Below are 17,052 nucleotides of genomic sequence, written 5' to 3' on the forward strand. Positions count from 1 at the left end.
GTTCTCGATGCCCAACCCTAGCTACACTGGTAATAATCAAAACCGACGCAATCCCATAGCAGACTAACTAGCCTTTGAACTTAGTAACGGATAATTTACAGTTACAGTGAAACCACTGAAAACTTGACTGCAGCATCACACAGACTGAATTCAAAAAGTTAAAAGGCAAAAGATTGAGAAAAAAACTAACAGAAAAACAAGCAGATACCATTTAGCACATTTCAAGAGACTACAAAACTTTCCTTTGTTCTCGTTGCCTGAGGTACTGCAGCACTGACAAACGTTCAGATGTTTAACTCTGATGTAAATTCTGATATTAGGACAACCTGATCTTCCTCACAACACACCACACTGTATATAAGTAGTATACTAAATTGTTTTAAAGTAACATCACGTGGAACACAACATCAAACCATCACACATAAGGAATCGGAAAGCATGCAGCATGCCTATCTGCCAGCCAGCCATGTTGATACCTTTTCCTGAGCCTGACTGGAAGATTCTGGGCAGAGAGGGAGGCTGAGAGACGCTCCGTGTGAGTGGAGGGTGAGCAGATGGAGGCTCAGAGGACAGGGAGGGCTTTGAGGGAGAGGAGGATTTAGGTGGGAGAGGCTGGGAGTCAGTAGATGTGGTCTTATGGGTGTGAGTGGTGGATTCAGTGAGAGAAGACTTTTGGGGAGCCGTGGAGGATGATATTATGATATTCTTGGGTAATGACAATGCAGGGGAGGGAAGTTTGGGAGTTAATGAGGTAATGCCTGTTTCAGAGGCACTGGGTGGCTTAAAGGGCAGTTTAGAGGGGGTATTTGAAGGATAATTCAGGATAACAGAGGGCCCTGCTAAAGAAGGCTCCACTGAGGCAGCAGGTAAAGTAGGCACAGATTCAGAGCATTTGGGAGATGGAGAATGAAGGGAAGAGGAAATGTTTTGGGAAGAAGGCGTGATTATGGGTGCTTCGGAGGATTTGGGGGATGGAGGATTTACAGGAGACACATCAGAGAGAGGCAGGACAGAGGAGGCACTCTGGATTGAGGGAGTAGTTTCTGGGAGCTGGGAGCTTGGAGTATTAAGTAGTGGGTCAGAAGAAGCAAGAGCCTCAGGAAGAAGAGGGTTGGATGTTTTTTTATGTTTGGATCTGGGTGAAGGCTGAGGGGAGGGGCCAGGGGAAGGCTGGAGCTCTGACTGGACAGGTTTGGTGGCGAAGGGGTGTCGGCTGCGACGGGGCGAGGGGCGAGGAGCGATTGGTAGAGGAGGGCGGGAGTGGACTGCAGGACTGGGAGGACCGCCATCTCGCCCACAGGCTGGATAAGTGGATGGATGGATGGAGGATCAGTGATAGTTGATTTTTGCGAAATTATGAAAAAGACAGAAGGAAAAAGTCATGAATTGAAAATGAAAATGAAATGAACTGTGATTTCAAATGGGAGTCAACGACAGTTGATGATTTGACTCACATTTTTAGCTGTAAATGTGTACACATCAGCAGTGGAAAGCAACTCAGTACATTTACTTAAATATTGTACTTCAGTACAGTTTTGAGGTACTTTACGAGGTAGTATTTCCATTTTTTACTACTTTATACTCCTACTCTACCACATTTCAGAGGGAAATCATGTACTTTTTACTTAACTACATTTATCTGACAGCTATGGTTTTGGGTTACTTTGTATATTTGCAGATTATTTGACTTTATTTGATTTGCTTTACTTTCTTGTATGTAATGTAAAACCTGTTTTAACGCAAATTAATTTATTTCATAATGTTCTAAACTCAACTTTGAATAATTCTAGTGCAGCAACCTGCCTTTATAAAAAATGTATTTCTTATTCTTCTTATTACATTTACGTTTATATTAAAAACCTTATTGTGCATTTTAGGACTTTATAAGAGTGGAGATTTGTGTAGATTAAACAGCCCAATATTTCATAAAGTATTTATAATAACCAACATCAACAAAAATGCTGCTCACATTAATACATCAGTGATAATAAACCTCTATATTTATAACAGGATGAAAGAGGCCAATCTGCATAATGATTACTTTTACTAATACTTCTGTACTTTTACTTAAGTAACATTTTAAATGCAGGACTTGTACTTTATAGGGATATTAGCTATTTTTTACATTTTTGTATTACTACTCCTGCTTAAATTATCTGCATACGTCTTCCATCCCAGGTGCATATTGGGATAAGAATGTACACCTAAAGGCCATGCAGTTAGATTTTCTTTTGCATTTGCTACTTTTTTTTGTATTTTTCTAAATATTAATATTGTAGTGCAGTACTACAGCTGTACCAGGTATGGGATACACCACACAAAATGTACAGTAACTGTAGCAATAACATTTGAAAAGGACCGTGAACATTTAATTTAATTTATAAAAAATAAAATAAAAAAAAACATCCGGCACAAGTAGTCTGATGTCAGAGTTATGACTTGAGCTGTGTTACACTTAGTTTTCATGTTGTTACAGTAATGTCTCTCACAATAACCGCTATGTGCCATGTTGCAGCTGAAGCTATGCATGCCTCCAAACAAACTTAAAATACATTGGTGGCATTAGTCTATCATCACATGATTCTCATTAATGTTGAGATGAGAAATATGTGGTATGCCGAACAAATGGCAAGAGTGTGTGAAATATTGTTATATTAGCTGAGCATCCCAATAACAGACAGGGGGAGAGAGAGTTCCTGTTCACACCTCCTCCTCTTCTCTGACAAGAGAAACAAACTGCAGGAGTGGGTGAAAGAAAGGGCAAAAGGAAGCTACCTGAGGCTGGAAAAGTGGATCCAGTGAAGTCTCGCTTGTCAGGTGGAGGGGGAGCAGGGCGATTTGGGCGAGTTAGAGTGTGTGGAACGACTGCAGCAGCCAGAAAAGAGGAGAGCAGAAGAAGTGCCAGGAGGAAAAAGCAGGTAGATGAGAAAGAGTTGTCAGAAGAAAAACTTCAGAGGGAAGATCAGAGAGAAGAAGCAAGGTGTTTGTGTACGTCTGCCTACCTGTAGCACTGACAGACTTCTTGTCCTCATCTTCATCGCTCTCATTGAAGTCGTCCAGGTTGCCGATGTCTGTGGGTTTGACGCTCATCAGGCTGGCCAGACTCTGCATGTCTTCATCACTGAGGAACAAGAACACGAGAGCAAACATTTATCACACGGTCAGAGGAAACTTTTCCTTTTGATAAATAATATGATCAGTATATCAAATGTGGTTGAGGCTTCATTTACTAACCTCCAAGTATACACAAATACATAAAAAACACTTTTTCAAGTGTGTTGAAGCACTACTGTCTGTCTCCAGTACTCACGTGGCTTTCCCCTCTCGGACGAAGACACAGGACAGCGACAGCTTGAGCGTGGCCTCCACCACTTTGACGGACAGTGGCTTCAGCTTCAGCGTCAGGTCAGTCTGGGTCGGCGTCTGACTGGCAAACCGCTTCAGGTTGACGTCTGCCGATGCCAGCACCTTACGATGCCCCTTGTTCTCCTTTTAATGACCAACAAAAACAACCACGATATGTATTGTATTTTGAATCATATCAATCTAAAGAATCAAAAGCAGAGGTGCAGTAGTCAATAGATACTTACACCCTCAATGACAAAAGTCCACTCTTTGTCCTCAAACTCATCAGCATTGACTTCCTGAAGAGAAGAGAACAAACAACAACATTTGCAGTCAAACATCCTCTCTCCACTTATTATACACACATACATCCACCTGTGTATCTGCTGTTTCAGGCATCCATTTCCTTGTAAATGCCGCCATCTAATGAATGCATGAATTTACTCATCTGACTGTATAACACAGACTCTTTATGTTACATTTGTAAATGTGACACATTATTGTTGTTTTATAACTGTGAATATTTTGCTTATTTCCACTATTATTATCCAATGTTTTATTCTATTCTTTATTTGTTTACCAAATATTTTCAGTGACCCCTTGGGCCCTGCATATATGGAAGCATGTGCATTGGTTATATTTTCCTCTAATTTCCCTGTGTGTATAGTAAACGGTGTATTCTGGTTTTGGTACCTTGAAGAGTGTAACAGAGATGTCGATGTTTTCTGGGACAGGCCACACCACCATGCCCCTGTAGGGGTTCTTGATTCCAGGCTGCCAACTGTGGAGCTGCACAACAAACAACATTGGTGAGACTATCAGTGGTGGATGAAGTATTCAGATCTTTACTTCTTTTAGTAAAAGTAGCAATACCACAGTGTAGAAATACTCTGTTACTTGCATTCAAAATGTTACTCAAGTAAAAGTATTAGCATCAAAATATACTTAAACCAAAAGTAAAAGGACTGATTATGCAGAACAACTAATTTAAGAATAATATATATTATATAGTTGTATGATCATTATTGACGCATTAATGTGTAAGCATCGTTTTATTCTTGGGTATTGTAATCTCTAAAAATACTTTGAACTGTTGTTGATTATATTTTGTTTTCATAATCAGAATCAATACATGTAGCGCAGTTAGAAGTACAATATTTCCCTCTGAAGTGAAGTAGAAGTATAAAGTATGGCGAAAATGGAAATACTCAAGTAATGTACAAGTAGCTCAAAATACTCAAATATTTAGTTACTTTTACCAATGGAGACTGTGTGTGTGTGTGTGTGTGTGTGTGTGTGTGTGTGTGTGTGTGTGTGTGTGTGTGTGTGTGTGTGTGTGTGTGTGTGTGTGTGTGTGTGTGTGTGTGTGTGTGTGGTGGTTCAGTGGTTTCACCTTGGAGCACATGCGTCTGTTCCTCCTGGTCCACACCACCCTTAGCTTGTCTGGTTGCCTACAGAAACATACAAAACATAGATCAAAACACAACACTGAATGCTGTTACTTGAGTTTCACAGTCATTTTAGAAAGACACATGGATAATACATATTACCATGCTGAAACTGTTAGGTCTTCAAATGAAGTGGATATTATACAAATGAGACAACACAAGGTCCTAATAGAAGGTCTGGTGAGTCACTGAATAATAATAATGGAGGACCTTGGAGTCAAAGATTAGGCACTGATGTGAGTGTGTGTGTGTGTGTGTGTGTGTGTGTGTGTGTGTGTGTGTGTGTGTGTGTGTTTATGCAAATGGCTGTGATCGCCCTAGTAAAGCTGTTTTCTTGTGCAGCTGTTAGGCTACACAATAGTATGTGTGTGTGAGTACTGTGTGTGCCTGTCGTTTTGTATATGTGCGTGTTGGTAACATGTGTACATGTGTATTTTCTCAGTCCTCTCCTCTGCAGCACAGGAAGTGAAACTCGAGTCATGTGAGTATGTGAATGTGAGGCAGCACCCACAGGAAGACAGAGCCCCGTTTACAACATAACACACACATAGAAAAATTCGTAGTATCCTTCAAATCTCACAGCCAACTCTATGTGTATAACTATTTAACACCTATGGATGTTCTTTAGAATATTAGTACATACTGTGTTTGTGTTTTATGTGTGTTAGCGGGTCAGGAATGGCATCAGAAATAGCCTGACAGGCCCAGAGCGTAAGAGGTAACGGAGGGGAGAGAGGAGGAAGAAGAAAAGAACTGCACAAACAGAAGACAAGAAAGTATGATCCTAAACACAAAGACACAAACACATCTTCTGTACTAGTGAGCTCAGTGACAATGGGTTTTACACGGGCGAATATTACTGGCGTAATGCAGTTGAGCAACATATAATTACTGTAATTGTGGTTGGAGTTTTGTCATTCAGCAGACAATGGTTATATTCCACAGCTGACTAGATGATTGATAAACATTACACCCCACCCGAGTTAAAATGTTTGTTTTAAACAGCATTTAGTGTTTGTGATATTACTGTAAAAACAGAACACAAACATTTACAGACAAAACTTACTCTCATCTCTAATCTCATGTTTTGTCACATAAAGCACTCTTGTGTTACTGTAAAAATAGCCTGTTGCTAAGTCTTTAATTATGTCTGGGCCCCTGTCAACATCACTTTATCATTTTCTGACTGTTGTCATGCACAAACTGCCTGGCCCTCTTATCTTTGGCCCATATGTATTTTTGTTTCCTATATCCAACAGAGCTTGTGAAGATATATTGTCCTTCCAGTCATGCATCATATGAACAATTTTGCTGATTAGGAGCAGTGGGAACATTTGTAAAGATAACCCTGCAAGATTATCATTTGGTCGCTACTAACTCATTAAGGATATTACCTGGGTCTAAATGCCCCAATATCATTCACCAGCTAGTCCCCAACTTTGTCTGCCTTCTGTTGCTGAGCAGGTAAAATACAGTGGGTAACAACAACACTATTAGTGCGATGAGAGTGAACCAAAACAGTAATCAGCTGAAACTCACATAAAGCAAGAAGAGGTCCAGATTCAGGAGGTGATAATTCCCTGTAGGTTAAGAGTGACCCCTTTTATTTTGACATTGTCATTTGATACATTGTTATTATAAAACTATTGATTAAAGCTGCTTTAAATATTGAATCAGTACTATAGTGGAACTTTTAACAGTTGAGATGCAGTTGCAAGTCAACACACACACACACACACACACACACACACACACACACACACACACACACACACACACACACACACACACACACACACACACACACACACACACACACACAACTTGTACACAAAAATGTGGTCAAGGGACCAATGTGACCTGACATGTGACCTGTGATATCACACTAGAACTATGGGTTGATTTCCTTTACAAAAACAAAACATACAAGATTTATAAGAATTTGGATCAATCTCCACTCTTTCCTTACTTTCTTCTCTCCTCTCCTCCCCTTCTCTCTGTGGTTCCTGGCATGCCTCCCCGTTTGAACAGCAAAAGGCTTAAAAACTCTAATTTCATCATATGTGGGGAGTTGTCACTAAATCACTGTATTTGTGCCTTCCCTTCTCTGTGTAGCTCTGTGTGCTGCTGATCAAACTCTGAAACTTTAATGGAGAACCTTCAGTCAGTGTTTCTTATCGTGCTGCTGACAAGAGGCTTACACAATTATTCCATGCTTCAATGTATTGGACAGATAAGAAAGAGCGATGTGGGCCAAAGTTTAAAGATACTTGAGAATTCTATAATTTATGTTTTCAAGATTTTCAAAATAACAAAAAAGCAAGTTAGCACAAATATGCTCCAGTAAAGAGTAAATCATGGAAAAACCCTTAATGCTGATATTATTCCCAGTTTTCACTTTTAAGCGTGACCCTAGAACCCTAAAACTGACTGGTTTGGATATATATTTTTCTGTTTAATGTTGTGTCAGTGTATGCCAGAGCTAAATAATGCTCCATGCTGCATCACCTGGCCACCCCCCAAATGTTTTGTACAACAGGAAATTGCACAATTGCCCCACAGAGCTTGAGCTAAAAAGTGATACCAGTGAGACCAGTGAGTCTACTGTTGTGCTTATTCTTATTATAGATGTTTAAATGTTGATGTTGAATGTAAAGCTAAATCTTGCTCAAAATGTACCACAGGCACTTCAGGTCAGATTACCTGCATTTGTATACATTTTCAAAATAAATAGGGTGATAATGATGACGATAATGACAGTGATAATGGATGCAGGATGTGTAGCTTATAGCATTTAAAAAATAAAAAATAAAAGACAATTCAGTGTCAATTTGTTTCCATGTCTGCCAATATTGTGGTTTGCTGATATAATGTCTCTGCACAGATGCTATAATAGCCTATCACATTTTAATATTTTTAGATTTTAATAGGCTTCGGTGGTAAAACGTGTCTTTTAAAGATCAAGGAACCAAATGATGGACTGATAACTGCCCCCTGACATACATACACACATAAACCTTGTCGATAAGTGGGGTTGGGTATCGAACCCACTACTTAGCACGTGAACATGCATGGGGGACGCGCCCTCCCTCATCCTTCTCAGTGTAGCGGAAAGACCAAAGACCCACAACATGAAAATGGTCATATAACGGAGTATTATTATAGCTAATAACACAATAACAGGTTAGTTAGAGAGGTGACGTAGGCTACATGTCAAACTGCAAAAAAAATGTTCATATGGGACATGGCAGAAAAGAAGGCTAAAAGTCTCCAAACTCACCATTTCTTTGTACACTCCAACACGAGTTCCTGGTAAGAGGCAACAAACTGAAACTTTGAAGCCTTTTTACCAACACGCTGAAGTCTTTTCCATACCGAAGTCATAACTTCCTCTGGTGAAAATAAAACTTAGCAAACAGGAAAAAGAAAGAAAACCACGCACTCCTCCGCGCAACAAGAATCCAGCTTTGTCCGCTGTCTGTCAGTTCCTTAAAAGGACCTATTCTTCTGGTGCTGCTTCTGATGAGGATGAACTTCACACAAGCTAAGACTTGCGCTCATCGGCAGTGTTGAATCACGCTCAGAAATGTCGCCATGTACCGAACAGAAAGAGCTGTATACAGAACTGGCAATTAAGCCAGAAGCAAAGAGGAACCGATCCCGCCCTGCTCGCTGTCATACAAACTGTAAACTCCTGATATAAATCTAAAGTGTCAACCAAACAACTGCAGCAGCTCGTTGACAACTTTTCTCTCTCTTTCTGGCAGAAATCCACATGGAGACAGACAGCACCGCTTAACCAAAGCCTTGTTGTAATCAAGATCTACTGCCGTGAGTTCACCCTCCCTCCTTCCTTCAGCTACAACAGCCTGTAACAGAGAGACAGGCAGAGAGAGACAGGATATATGCAAAGAGTGTCCACTGGTGATGCAGCAGTATGCAAAGGTATTTCTCTTTGCTGCTTATAGACTATGGGTGAAGGCACTGAGGTAGGCTACCTGTAGACTTTGATCCTCGCTGTCTGTGTCACTGGAACAGGCTTATCTAACTATTTAACCTAATCAGCTCTGCAAACTCATCTCCTGCAGGAGGCGTAGGCCTATGCAAGCGTTCATGCAAGTCCCAGTGCTTGAAATAGCATGAAATACAGAAAACACATTGTTTTTGTTTTCTATTGAGCTCATAGTTAAAACTTAGGTCACTTCCTGAGTTTCAGTTGTGTCATCCAGCGCTTTCCAGAAAAGTGTGTTTCATCCCGTTAACTCCAGAGGAATAGTTTCCATGGAGAGGGCTAGTTAGTGTGTGTGTGTGTGTGTGTGTGTGTGTGTGTGTGTGTCTTTACACTAGGTCAAGGCACAGGGATTTTCCTCAGTGAGAGCAGGAGTGTATTTTTAGATAGGGGGAACAGGGATGGATGGATGGACAGAGGCAGCTGGGGTGGAGTAGTGCGGGGCAGCAGCAGGGGGAACAACTCCCTCATGACTCAGAGTTGGTCTAATATTACACTGTGGGTCCAATATTGAGAGGTGCATTATTGCTCTCATACATCTTCCTGTTTTCAATATAACAGACCTGACCACTGTACTACTACATCATTTATGCTTTTAATCAAACACAGACCTTTGTATTGTAACATTAAACTGTCAACACCTTCCCTGATGACATCCACTGCACTGTCCCTCAGTCCGATGTCTATTTATTTCACTCACTGCAGTGCACTAACAGCACTTACAGTAACTATATTGTGTGATAACAGCAAAAGCCAATAGATGGAAAACAAAAAGAGGCAGAGAAAGAAAGGAGCAAACTTGAAGAGAGACAAACAAGTGAGAAGACACGCATTGTGATAAAAAGATGTACGCACACAGCGAAACATGCACGTAGACATGTCAGAGACACATGGCACATATATTCTAACAATAACCACAACATATGCTGATTATAAATAGAGAACAGCATGTGGCTGTCATCTCAAAAAGGCACTCCACTTCATTCCTGCTATCTCCACAGCAAATGGTTTTCCCCACTCTGCAGGAGTGAAGAAGCTCTCTTGACTGGAGACAGTGTGTCCCCTGTTGGTCATAATTTGCAATATCATCATCTGATCATATTTAATTCAAGTACAGAAAGAATGTACATGTCTGTGTTGTACACTTTAGTTTTATTTTAAGATGTAGATACAAAAAAAAAGGACCCAAGTGTATTTAATTGTAGATGCTATGAAACTATGTTCTCTTCCTGCACCTGCTATTCTCACACAAAGTTACAAAATTGTTACATTTCAAGCACTTTCACCTGTTTGGATTAAGTTCTAAGAAATATGCGCCAATAATGATCAGAAATCGTGTTTATATTTTTTCCTTGTTTTCTCACAAAAAACAAAAATGATCATATGATTATAAATGTGATCTCACAGGGGCAAATGGCAAATATGAACCATAAATGATGTATATATCATTGGCAATTAAGCTAAAGTAAACATCTGTTAAGTATTTTTACATAAATCGCTATGGCTGTATTGATATAAAAGCCTAATAATGTGGTGGGTCCACCAGACCAGGGAACATTGGCTGTGTAACAAAAATATGAACACCTTAACACAGATATTGATACTGTTGTCATATCATTTCTACAGTTCTAAAAGTTTTGTTTTTGAAAATCCACTGTGACAAAAAAGATTAATATTGAATTAAGGAGTTGCTTTCATTTGAACACCTACAGATAATACTGATGGAAGCTCATGATTTATGAGTATTTAATGAAATCCTAATATGCCTGCATCCAAGCAGATTCCCACCAGAATGAACCTTGATTTTGTTCAGAAAGAGATAATTTGCCTAATTTTTTTTCAGGTTTGTTAAAGGTCCCATGGCATGAAAATTTCACTTGATGAGGTTTTTTAACATTAATATACATTCCCCCAGCCTGCCTATGGTCCCCCAGTGGCTAGAAATGGCGATAGGTGTAAACCGAGCCCTGGGTATCCTGCTCTGCCTTTGAGAAAATGAAAGCTCAGATGGGCCGATCTGGAATCTTGCTCCTTATGAGGTCATAAGGAGCAAGGTTACCTCCCCTTTCTCTGCTTTACCCGCCCAGAGAATTTGGCCCACCCATGAGAGAGAGACATCATGGCTTTCAAACAAGCAAAGTGGCAGTTGGTCAAGGCCACACCCCCACCCTCCACCAACAGCAGCAGCACATTGAACGTAAAACCCAGAAGTTACAAAAAACTTCTATGTATTCTAAAATATAGAATAGACAGCCAAGATACTAATATACTAATAGAAGCTACTGTGCATACATGTTTTGTTACCTGTAATTCAACAGGAAACGTTAGGTTGGGAAGATTTACAAATGTCTGATTTTACAGAATGACAAGACAAAGATTTTCAAAAATGTTCACTTTCAAAATAATTGCTCCTCATTTTTGGGTAAGAAGTGTGTATACTGTGTCAAATGCTCATACAATGAAAGAGAACACAGATTATTGATTGACCGCACTTCTGTTCTTCAGTCAAGACACTTAATGGCAGAATACTGTGTGATAGGAAAGATTATCCTGCTCGATTTACAGAACAGGGAGTCTGAAAAGTCTGGAATTATCAGGAAACCACAAACAGGGATCAGATGTATCAAAAGAGGAATCATACCTGATTATACAATAATTATAGAAATATTCCACATAAATCAAATTCAGTAACAAGAAAGCAGCATGTAGTAGCACGAAGATTATGAAAAAAAAGCAAAAAGCTGTTAACATCTGTTCTTACTTGTCTGTCTTGATTTTTTTCCTCTTGTAGTTGGCATTATTTCTGCTGAGATATACAACCGATGGGAAATAAAGCACACAGGTAGTGCGAGATTAGAAGCTAATAAACAGCCAGTCAACTGGTATTACTGATACCCTGAGAAATTGATTTGCTGTTAAAAAAAAAAAAAAAAAGCCCAAAGCCAGAAAAACAACCTGGATAAGAGATATATGGAATAAAAACTAGTGTAAATAGTGCCTAAAGGTTTAGTAATAGACATGAAGTTTAAGAAAACAGTTAAGGTGTCTCAACAGCACATAGTGCATGGAGCGTGTGTGTATCTTCATCAGGGAATATGAAAAGAGTCTTTGATCCACTGGTCCCTGGAGTTGCTGTTGGGTGGAGGCAGAGACAAGGACGGAGAGGACGGAGGCTGTGAGAGAACTCCTGTCTCGCCCTCATCTTCATCCTCCTCCTCAGAGGATCCATTATCAGCACCGAGCGAGGCCTCGGACAGGAGCGAGGAGCCCTTGTACTCCTGGATGGACTCATGGAGAGACCACAGCTGGCACAGCAGAGACATGTCGAGCTGACGCAGACCCACCTGTTGCACACAAACACAAAATATCTGTTCTGGCCATCAAAGATCAATCAATCAATATTTCTCTTTTGATACATCTGATCCCTATGTGTGGTTTCCTAGTCTATATCCACGACGTTCCACTTACGGCAGGGGTGTCAAACTAATTTTCACTAGGGCCACACTGGAAAAAGAGAATCACACCAAGGGCCAGACATGTAGAGTTTATTGACATGCTTTTTTTTTTATTTAGCTATTCAAGCAAAATAATGATACATTTTTTTTAACAACAACAACCTGTTTCACAGCCTGAATATGACAACTCTCTGCTTCTGGAGGGATTTCTGAGTCTCAGAGTTGGCAAATCTGCCATATTCTGCTTTGAAGGTAATTGGTAATTGCAGTTTAAAAAACACTTTCCTGTGTTTTTGGTTTGGTGCACAACTAGGCGGGCCAAAATGTATTGTGAACCCAAATTGATATACGGGCCAGATTTGGGCTGCAGGCCTTGAGTTTGACACGTGACTTACGGGATTGCTCCGTTGCCAAAGGAAATTTGTGTCCTCATTTAAAATCCTAGTGGCCACTGGCCTGAGGGTAGAAGCTCCTCCTGAGCCTCTCAGTGCTGGCCTGGTGTATCCGGTAACTTCTACCCGACCTCAACAGACAGAAAAGGCTGTTAGCCGGCTGGTTTTAATCTTTAATGGTTCTCCTAGACTATTTATTGCAGCACCTGGTGTAAATATCCTTTAGGAGTCAGGGCAGTGCCTATTGTGTGTTCAGCCAATCAAACCACTCTCTGCAGGGCCTTCAGTACCAGGCAGTGATGTTCCCTGTCTATCCTGTCAGGATAGACAGGATCTCAATGATGCAGGAGTAGAAATTGCTCAGTATTTGAGGGGATACCTGGAATTTCCTCAGGCGTCTGAGGTGAAACAGTCTTTGCCTTGCCTTTCTCACCACTGAGTCAGTATGCAGTGCCAGGTCAGACCCTCGGTGACGTGGACACCAAGGTTGAAACTTGAAGCTGTCCACCCTCTCCATTAAGGACCTGTTGATATTAAGGGGGCGTAGTTCCTTCCCTGCTTCTTCCCAAAGTCCACTATCATCTCTTTAGTCTTGCTCACATTTATTAGGTTGTTATCCATACACTAGTACGTCAGGTCCTCTACTTTTCATTGTTTATTTAGATTATACAAATGTTTTAATGACATAATGAATAACGAATGAGGAAAGTTTCATTTTTTTATTATTGGAAAAAGCTATAAATGGACTTTGAGTTAAGATGATTTTGTCAAAATCATTTCTCATCATAATAAGTGTTTTTGCAATTTTGTGTGAAGCAGCAAAGAGCATTTGCACAGGTTTTCTTTGCATAGAATATTAAATGCGTGTGCCAGCTAGGCTATTTAGACAGAGGCAGGATATTCGCAAACCACCTTACCATCTCTTTCCGCAGCAAAGCCAGAGCAGCGTCCAGTCCGCCCGGTTTGCCGTGACCGCGCGGCGCGTCCCCGCCACCCCGGCTGATGTCGGCCTGTATGCGCGCTCTCTTGCTGTGCACCTTCTCGATGTCCCTCCACGACCCGCCGCTGGAGTTCAGGATGCCGCTCAGGCCTTTGGGCAGCGGCGGCAGCCCATCCACTGAGAAGACACCGCCCACCGGACAGTCCGCCGCGCTGCACCGACTCCCGTTCATCAGGACGCTGCACAGCAGACAGATGACTCAGCAGGAGACGTAACGGCACACTTTCTGCATGGATCGATAGGGGGGGGGGAAATCACTGTCTAATTTTGCTTCTTTTGCTGTCTCACCATCACCCAGAGGTGCTATTTTCCTCTCTCCCAGCAGCAGCGGTGTCCCAAGTCTTGGAAACGGGCTTTTCAAAGGCAAAAGCAAAATCTCCAGTAGAAGCAGTGAATTCTGACTTAATGTCAGGCTTCCTGGCTTTGTTTTGTTTCCTCTCCTTTGTGTGGTAGAGTTCACTGACACAGACAGCCCCCGGCTCCGCCCGGCAGTGACCGCGCCACGCCCCGGTACAGTCTGCGTTTTGGGAGAAAGAGAGACTGTATGTTATGACTGTAAGTTGTTTGATTCAACTGGAATACTGCTGAGCCACGGAACACTGATGACCTAAACTAGCCAATGTTTGGGTAGACCGGTAAAATGATAAATTGGCATAAATAACCAAACAAATAAATACGTCTATAAGTTGATTTCCAGTGTGATACTTGCGTTGAAAAAAAGATGCACAAGTATAGCTGCAGACATAACTGTGATTCACAGAGCACATTTTAAACAGAAATGCACTTTACATGTTTATTGATAGCCTTGGTTTAGTGTTTTCCAATTTAACTCTATGGCATTGCGTTTTGCATTTGGCGCCCTCTTGTGGAAAGAAACAAACTGCAGAACTCCTGAACAGGCAAAGCTTTATTCAGGTACATACGGTAGTCGAAAAAAACTAACTGCCATGAACAACACTGAAGCTGGCTTTGATCAAATATGAAGTGATGTCTGTTAATGTACAGTGAACAGTGCATTTGCTCCAGATGGTTTTAATGAATAAAGAATTATGAGTCTGACTCCTGAATGTTGCCCCGTTTCATCTGTGCATCACTGAATCACGTGACTAATCATCATCACCATCCTGTATCAAATATATTTACAATAAAAACCTCAGAACTGCCAGCACACAATAACAATCTTTCAATCCCCAGAAGGTCAGTTACAACAGAAATCCATCGCAGACTTAACAGTAAATAGAAAATGCACATCTGATTAGAGGACTGGCGTGTTTAACAACATACCAGCAGACTATATATTTTAATAAATGACTTACAGCCTAGTAGTATGTTGTATATCAGCAAAGACACTTGCTTGTGCAGACACACAATTATCCAGACATTTGTGCAATGGGGTTTTAGCTTTTGTTTGAACTTTGTGATTTGCAAATCCGCATTTTTTGGATACTACTGAATAACCAATCAGTAGTAGTTTTCACAGATGTCAGTTAGGTGGCCATTTTTGGATTAATGGATCGAAGCCAATCAACTAATAAGTTACCAGTCTTTTACCGTAGAATAGATTCAATCTTATTTCAAAATGTTTTTAATGGCCAGATGGTTTTAAATTCATACCAATGATTAATATGCATTTAGAAATGTTCAGTTCTTATTATATCATAACTTACAAATTGATAAAGTTGACAGTCAAATGTTAAAACATTTGTACTTAAACATATTATGAAACAATGTAACATGATATTTCTGCCAGCCATGTAGGTATGGTAACTCAGGAGTGAACTTTTGACACTTTAATCTTATTTCAAGTGCATTTCCTGACTAATTTAGAATTCAGCTCTACGCAAGGATCCAGTCAAAGAGAGATGCTGCAATGCAGCGAACCAGAGTCAGTATTCCAGGACTGAGGCAAGTAGAAACAGCGTTCCCGTAAATCCAGGGTTTCAACCTTTGCCATGGTGGTTACTGGCTAAGCTCCTTGAGGCTGCGCAGCGAGTTGGCACAGCTGGCGATGAGGCTGCAGAGCTGGATACTTGACTCCAGGGAGGCCGAACTCTGTAGCTGGTTAGTGGCCCAGCGAAGTTTGGTTAGAATAGCTTCCTCAGCTTCTTGCAACACAGGTTGGAGGCCAGCGGTCTGTGGAATAACTGGGGGGCGAGTTGGTGCCAGGGTTGGGGTGGGGGCAGGAGGTGAAGGAGATGGGACAGCAGGTGGAGGCAGGAGAGCTCTCCCCCCCGCGGCAGCTCCCTCACAGTGCTCCGGTCTGGGCAGAGGAACTGACACACTTGCCTGACTGCTGCTGGGGCCTTCATTCATTTCAGGGGCCTGGGACGGTGCAGTGGACTGGGCTGCAAGCTGTCTCTCTCTAACTTGGGACAATGCTGCCTGCGCATTCAGAGCTGAGTGGATTGGAAAAAAACACATTGAAAAAAACACAAATATAATTACAAAAGGCTTAAGGCAAGATAAGCAGAGATGGAGGAAAGGAGACTGAATAGCGTGAATTAATTGTGAACATGTGTATACCAGGGTTGTCTTTGTCAACATCAGAGTCCAGCTCCTGACATGAGACACAGTAATTTTTCTTCTGTTTGTCCTGGAGAAGAATTGTCTGGAAACACAAAACTAACTTATTTCAACATGTTACACAACTCCACATTTTCTACATTATTAAGGCGCTACCACAATCACTGCATAAAAATCCACTTCGCTCACCCCACACACATCACAGCACTCTCCCAGCATCTTGTATCCTTTGAGCAAGTAGTCTCCCATCAGTTTGCTGATTTTGTCTTGTCGCTCTCTGCGAGCCTGGATCACCTTCATCTCTGCCTCTGTTGGAGGCTCCCACTCAAAGTCCTCGTCACCTGGGATCAGTAACAAAGTGCTGATTTAATTAAACTTTGTCCCACCTACACAAACACTGTAATGCACTTTTATACTTACAAAAGTCAGTGATTTTGCTGGGATGACACAGCCCTTAGCACTGCTGTGACGTGTGTGTGTGTGTGTGTGTGTAGATGTTGTCCATTTATGTTAGCCTTTTACCTATTTCATTCGATTTTTGCAAGACACTTTTGAGAACATTCGTACACCACTCGGTTTCGTTTAGGTGTCATAAAACGCGATTAGCATTGCCGCAGTGCTCTGCTAAGAAATTATGATAAGCTAGCTAGCAAACCAACCGGGCTAACGGTTATCTATACGGTGGTGACGACAAAACTTAGTAAAAATAAAATTACACACAATAATTACTGCCTACATTTACGATAAAGTAGTTATTTATCAACAGCACAGGTAAATGGGAGAAATGTCAAAGTTAACTCGATTATAATCTCATACGTTCACAAACCTCCATTCAGAGCCATGTTGCTTCAGTGCTACACGTTGTGCGTGATGACGTAAA

The 17,052-nt window shown here is 41.1% G+C and overlaps 3 protein-coding genes across 15 annotated transcripts in view; all 3 read right to left on the reverse strand.

Moving 5' to 3' along the window:
* The window catches only part of LOC120543819 (EH domain-binding protein 1-like protein 1), a 28,237-nt gene extending 19,611 nt beyond the window's left edge, over window positions 1-8,626 (reverse strand). For 5 of the 10 annotated variants that reach the window (XM_039777087.1, XM_039777088.1, XM_039777086.1 and 2 more), the window contains exons 1-8: window positions 8,074-8,626; window positions 4,739-4,796; window positions 4,039-4,134; window positions 3,591-3,644; window positions 3,311-3,489; window positions 3,003-3,121; window positions 2,776-2,865; window positions 477-1,301 (exon numbers count right to left, since the gene is read on the reverse strand). In XM_039777087.1, the coding sequence (XP_039633021.1) occupies window positions 477-1,301; window positions 2,776-2,865; window positions 3,003-3,121; window positions 3,311-3,489; window positions 3,591-3,644; window positions 4,039-4,134; window positions 4,739-4,796; window positions 8,074-8,177 (1,525 nt within the window). In that variant the 5' untranslated portion in view covers window positions 8,178-8,626. The remainder of the gene's footprint in view (window positions 1-476; window positions 1,302-2,775; window positions 2,866-3,002; window positions 3,122-3,310; window positions 3,490-3,590; window positions 3,645-4,038; window positions 4,135-4,738; window positions 4,797-8,073) is intronic. The other 5 variants (XM_039777090.1, XM_039777089.1, XM_039777091.1 and 2 more) reach the window with 5 other exon arrangements.
* A 2,818-nt stretch (window positions 8,627-11,444) lies between these two features.
* fam89b (family with sequence similarity 89 member B) lies at window positions 11,445-14,436 on the reverse strand. Its single transcript, XM_039777098.1, has 2 exons — window positions 13,567-14,436; window positions 11,445-12,146 (listed from the first exon to the last, which is right to left on the reverse strand). The coding sequence occupies exons 1-2, from the start codon at window positions 13,819-13,821 to the stop codon at window positions 11,889-11,891; spliced, it is 513 nt and encodes a 170-aa protein (XP_039633032.1). The 5' UTR covers window positions 13,822-14,436; the 3' UTR covers window positions 11,445-11,888.
* Window positions 14,437-14,543: 107 nt separating this feature from the next.
* The window catches only part of znrd2 (zinc ribbon domain containing 2), a 2,563-nt gene continuing 54 nt past the window's right edge, over window positions 14,544-17,052 (reverse strand). Inside the window, exons 1-4 of one of the 4 annotated variants that reach the window (XM_039777094.1) lie at window positions 16,999-17,052; window positions 16,362-16,513; window positions 16,173-16,257; window positions 14,544-16,045 (exon numbers count right to left, since the gene is read on the reverse strand). The exon at window positions 16,999-17,052 is cut by the window's right edge and continues 54 nt beyond it. In XM_039777094.1, coding sequence (XP_039633028.1) covers window positions 15,609-16,045; window positions 16,173-16,257; window positions 16,362-16,513; window positions 16,999-17,014 — 690 coding nt within the window. In that variant the 5' untranslated portion in view covers window positions 17,015-17,052 and the 3' untranslated portion in view covers window positions 14,544-15,608. Of the gene's footprint in view, window positions 16,046-16,172; window positions 16,258-16,361; window positions 16,514-16,592; window positions 16,966-16,988 lie in introns of those variants that run through there. The other 3 variants (XM_039777095.1, XM_039777097.1, XM_039777096.1) reach the window with 3 other exon arrangements.

Source organism: Perca fluviatilis, chromosome 16 (genome assembly GCF_010015445.1).
Source record: "Perca fluviatilis chromosome 16, GENO_Pfluv_1.0, whole genome shotgun sequence".
Taxonomy (NCBI): Eukaryota; Metazoa; Chordata; class Actinopteri; order Perciformes; family Percidae; genus Perca; species Perca fluviatilis.

Coding starts and splice junctions, on each gene's coding strand:
- fam89b (XM_039777098.1), bottom strand. CDS start 13,821: ATGAACGGGAGTCGGTGCAGCGCGGCGGACTGTCCGGTGGGCGGTGTC. Junction 12,147..13,566: donor CTTTGCTGCGGAAAGAGATG/GTAAGGTGGTTT, acceptor TGTGTGCAACAG/GTGGGTCTGCGTCAGCTCGA.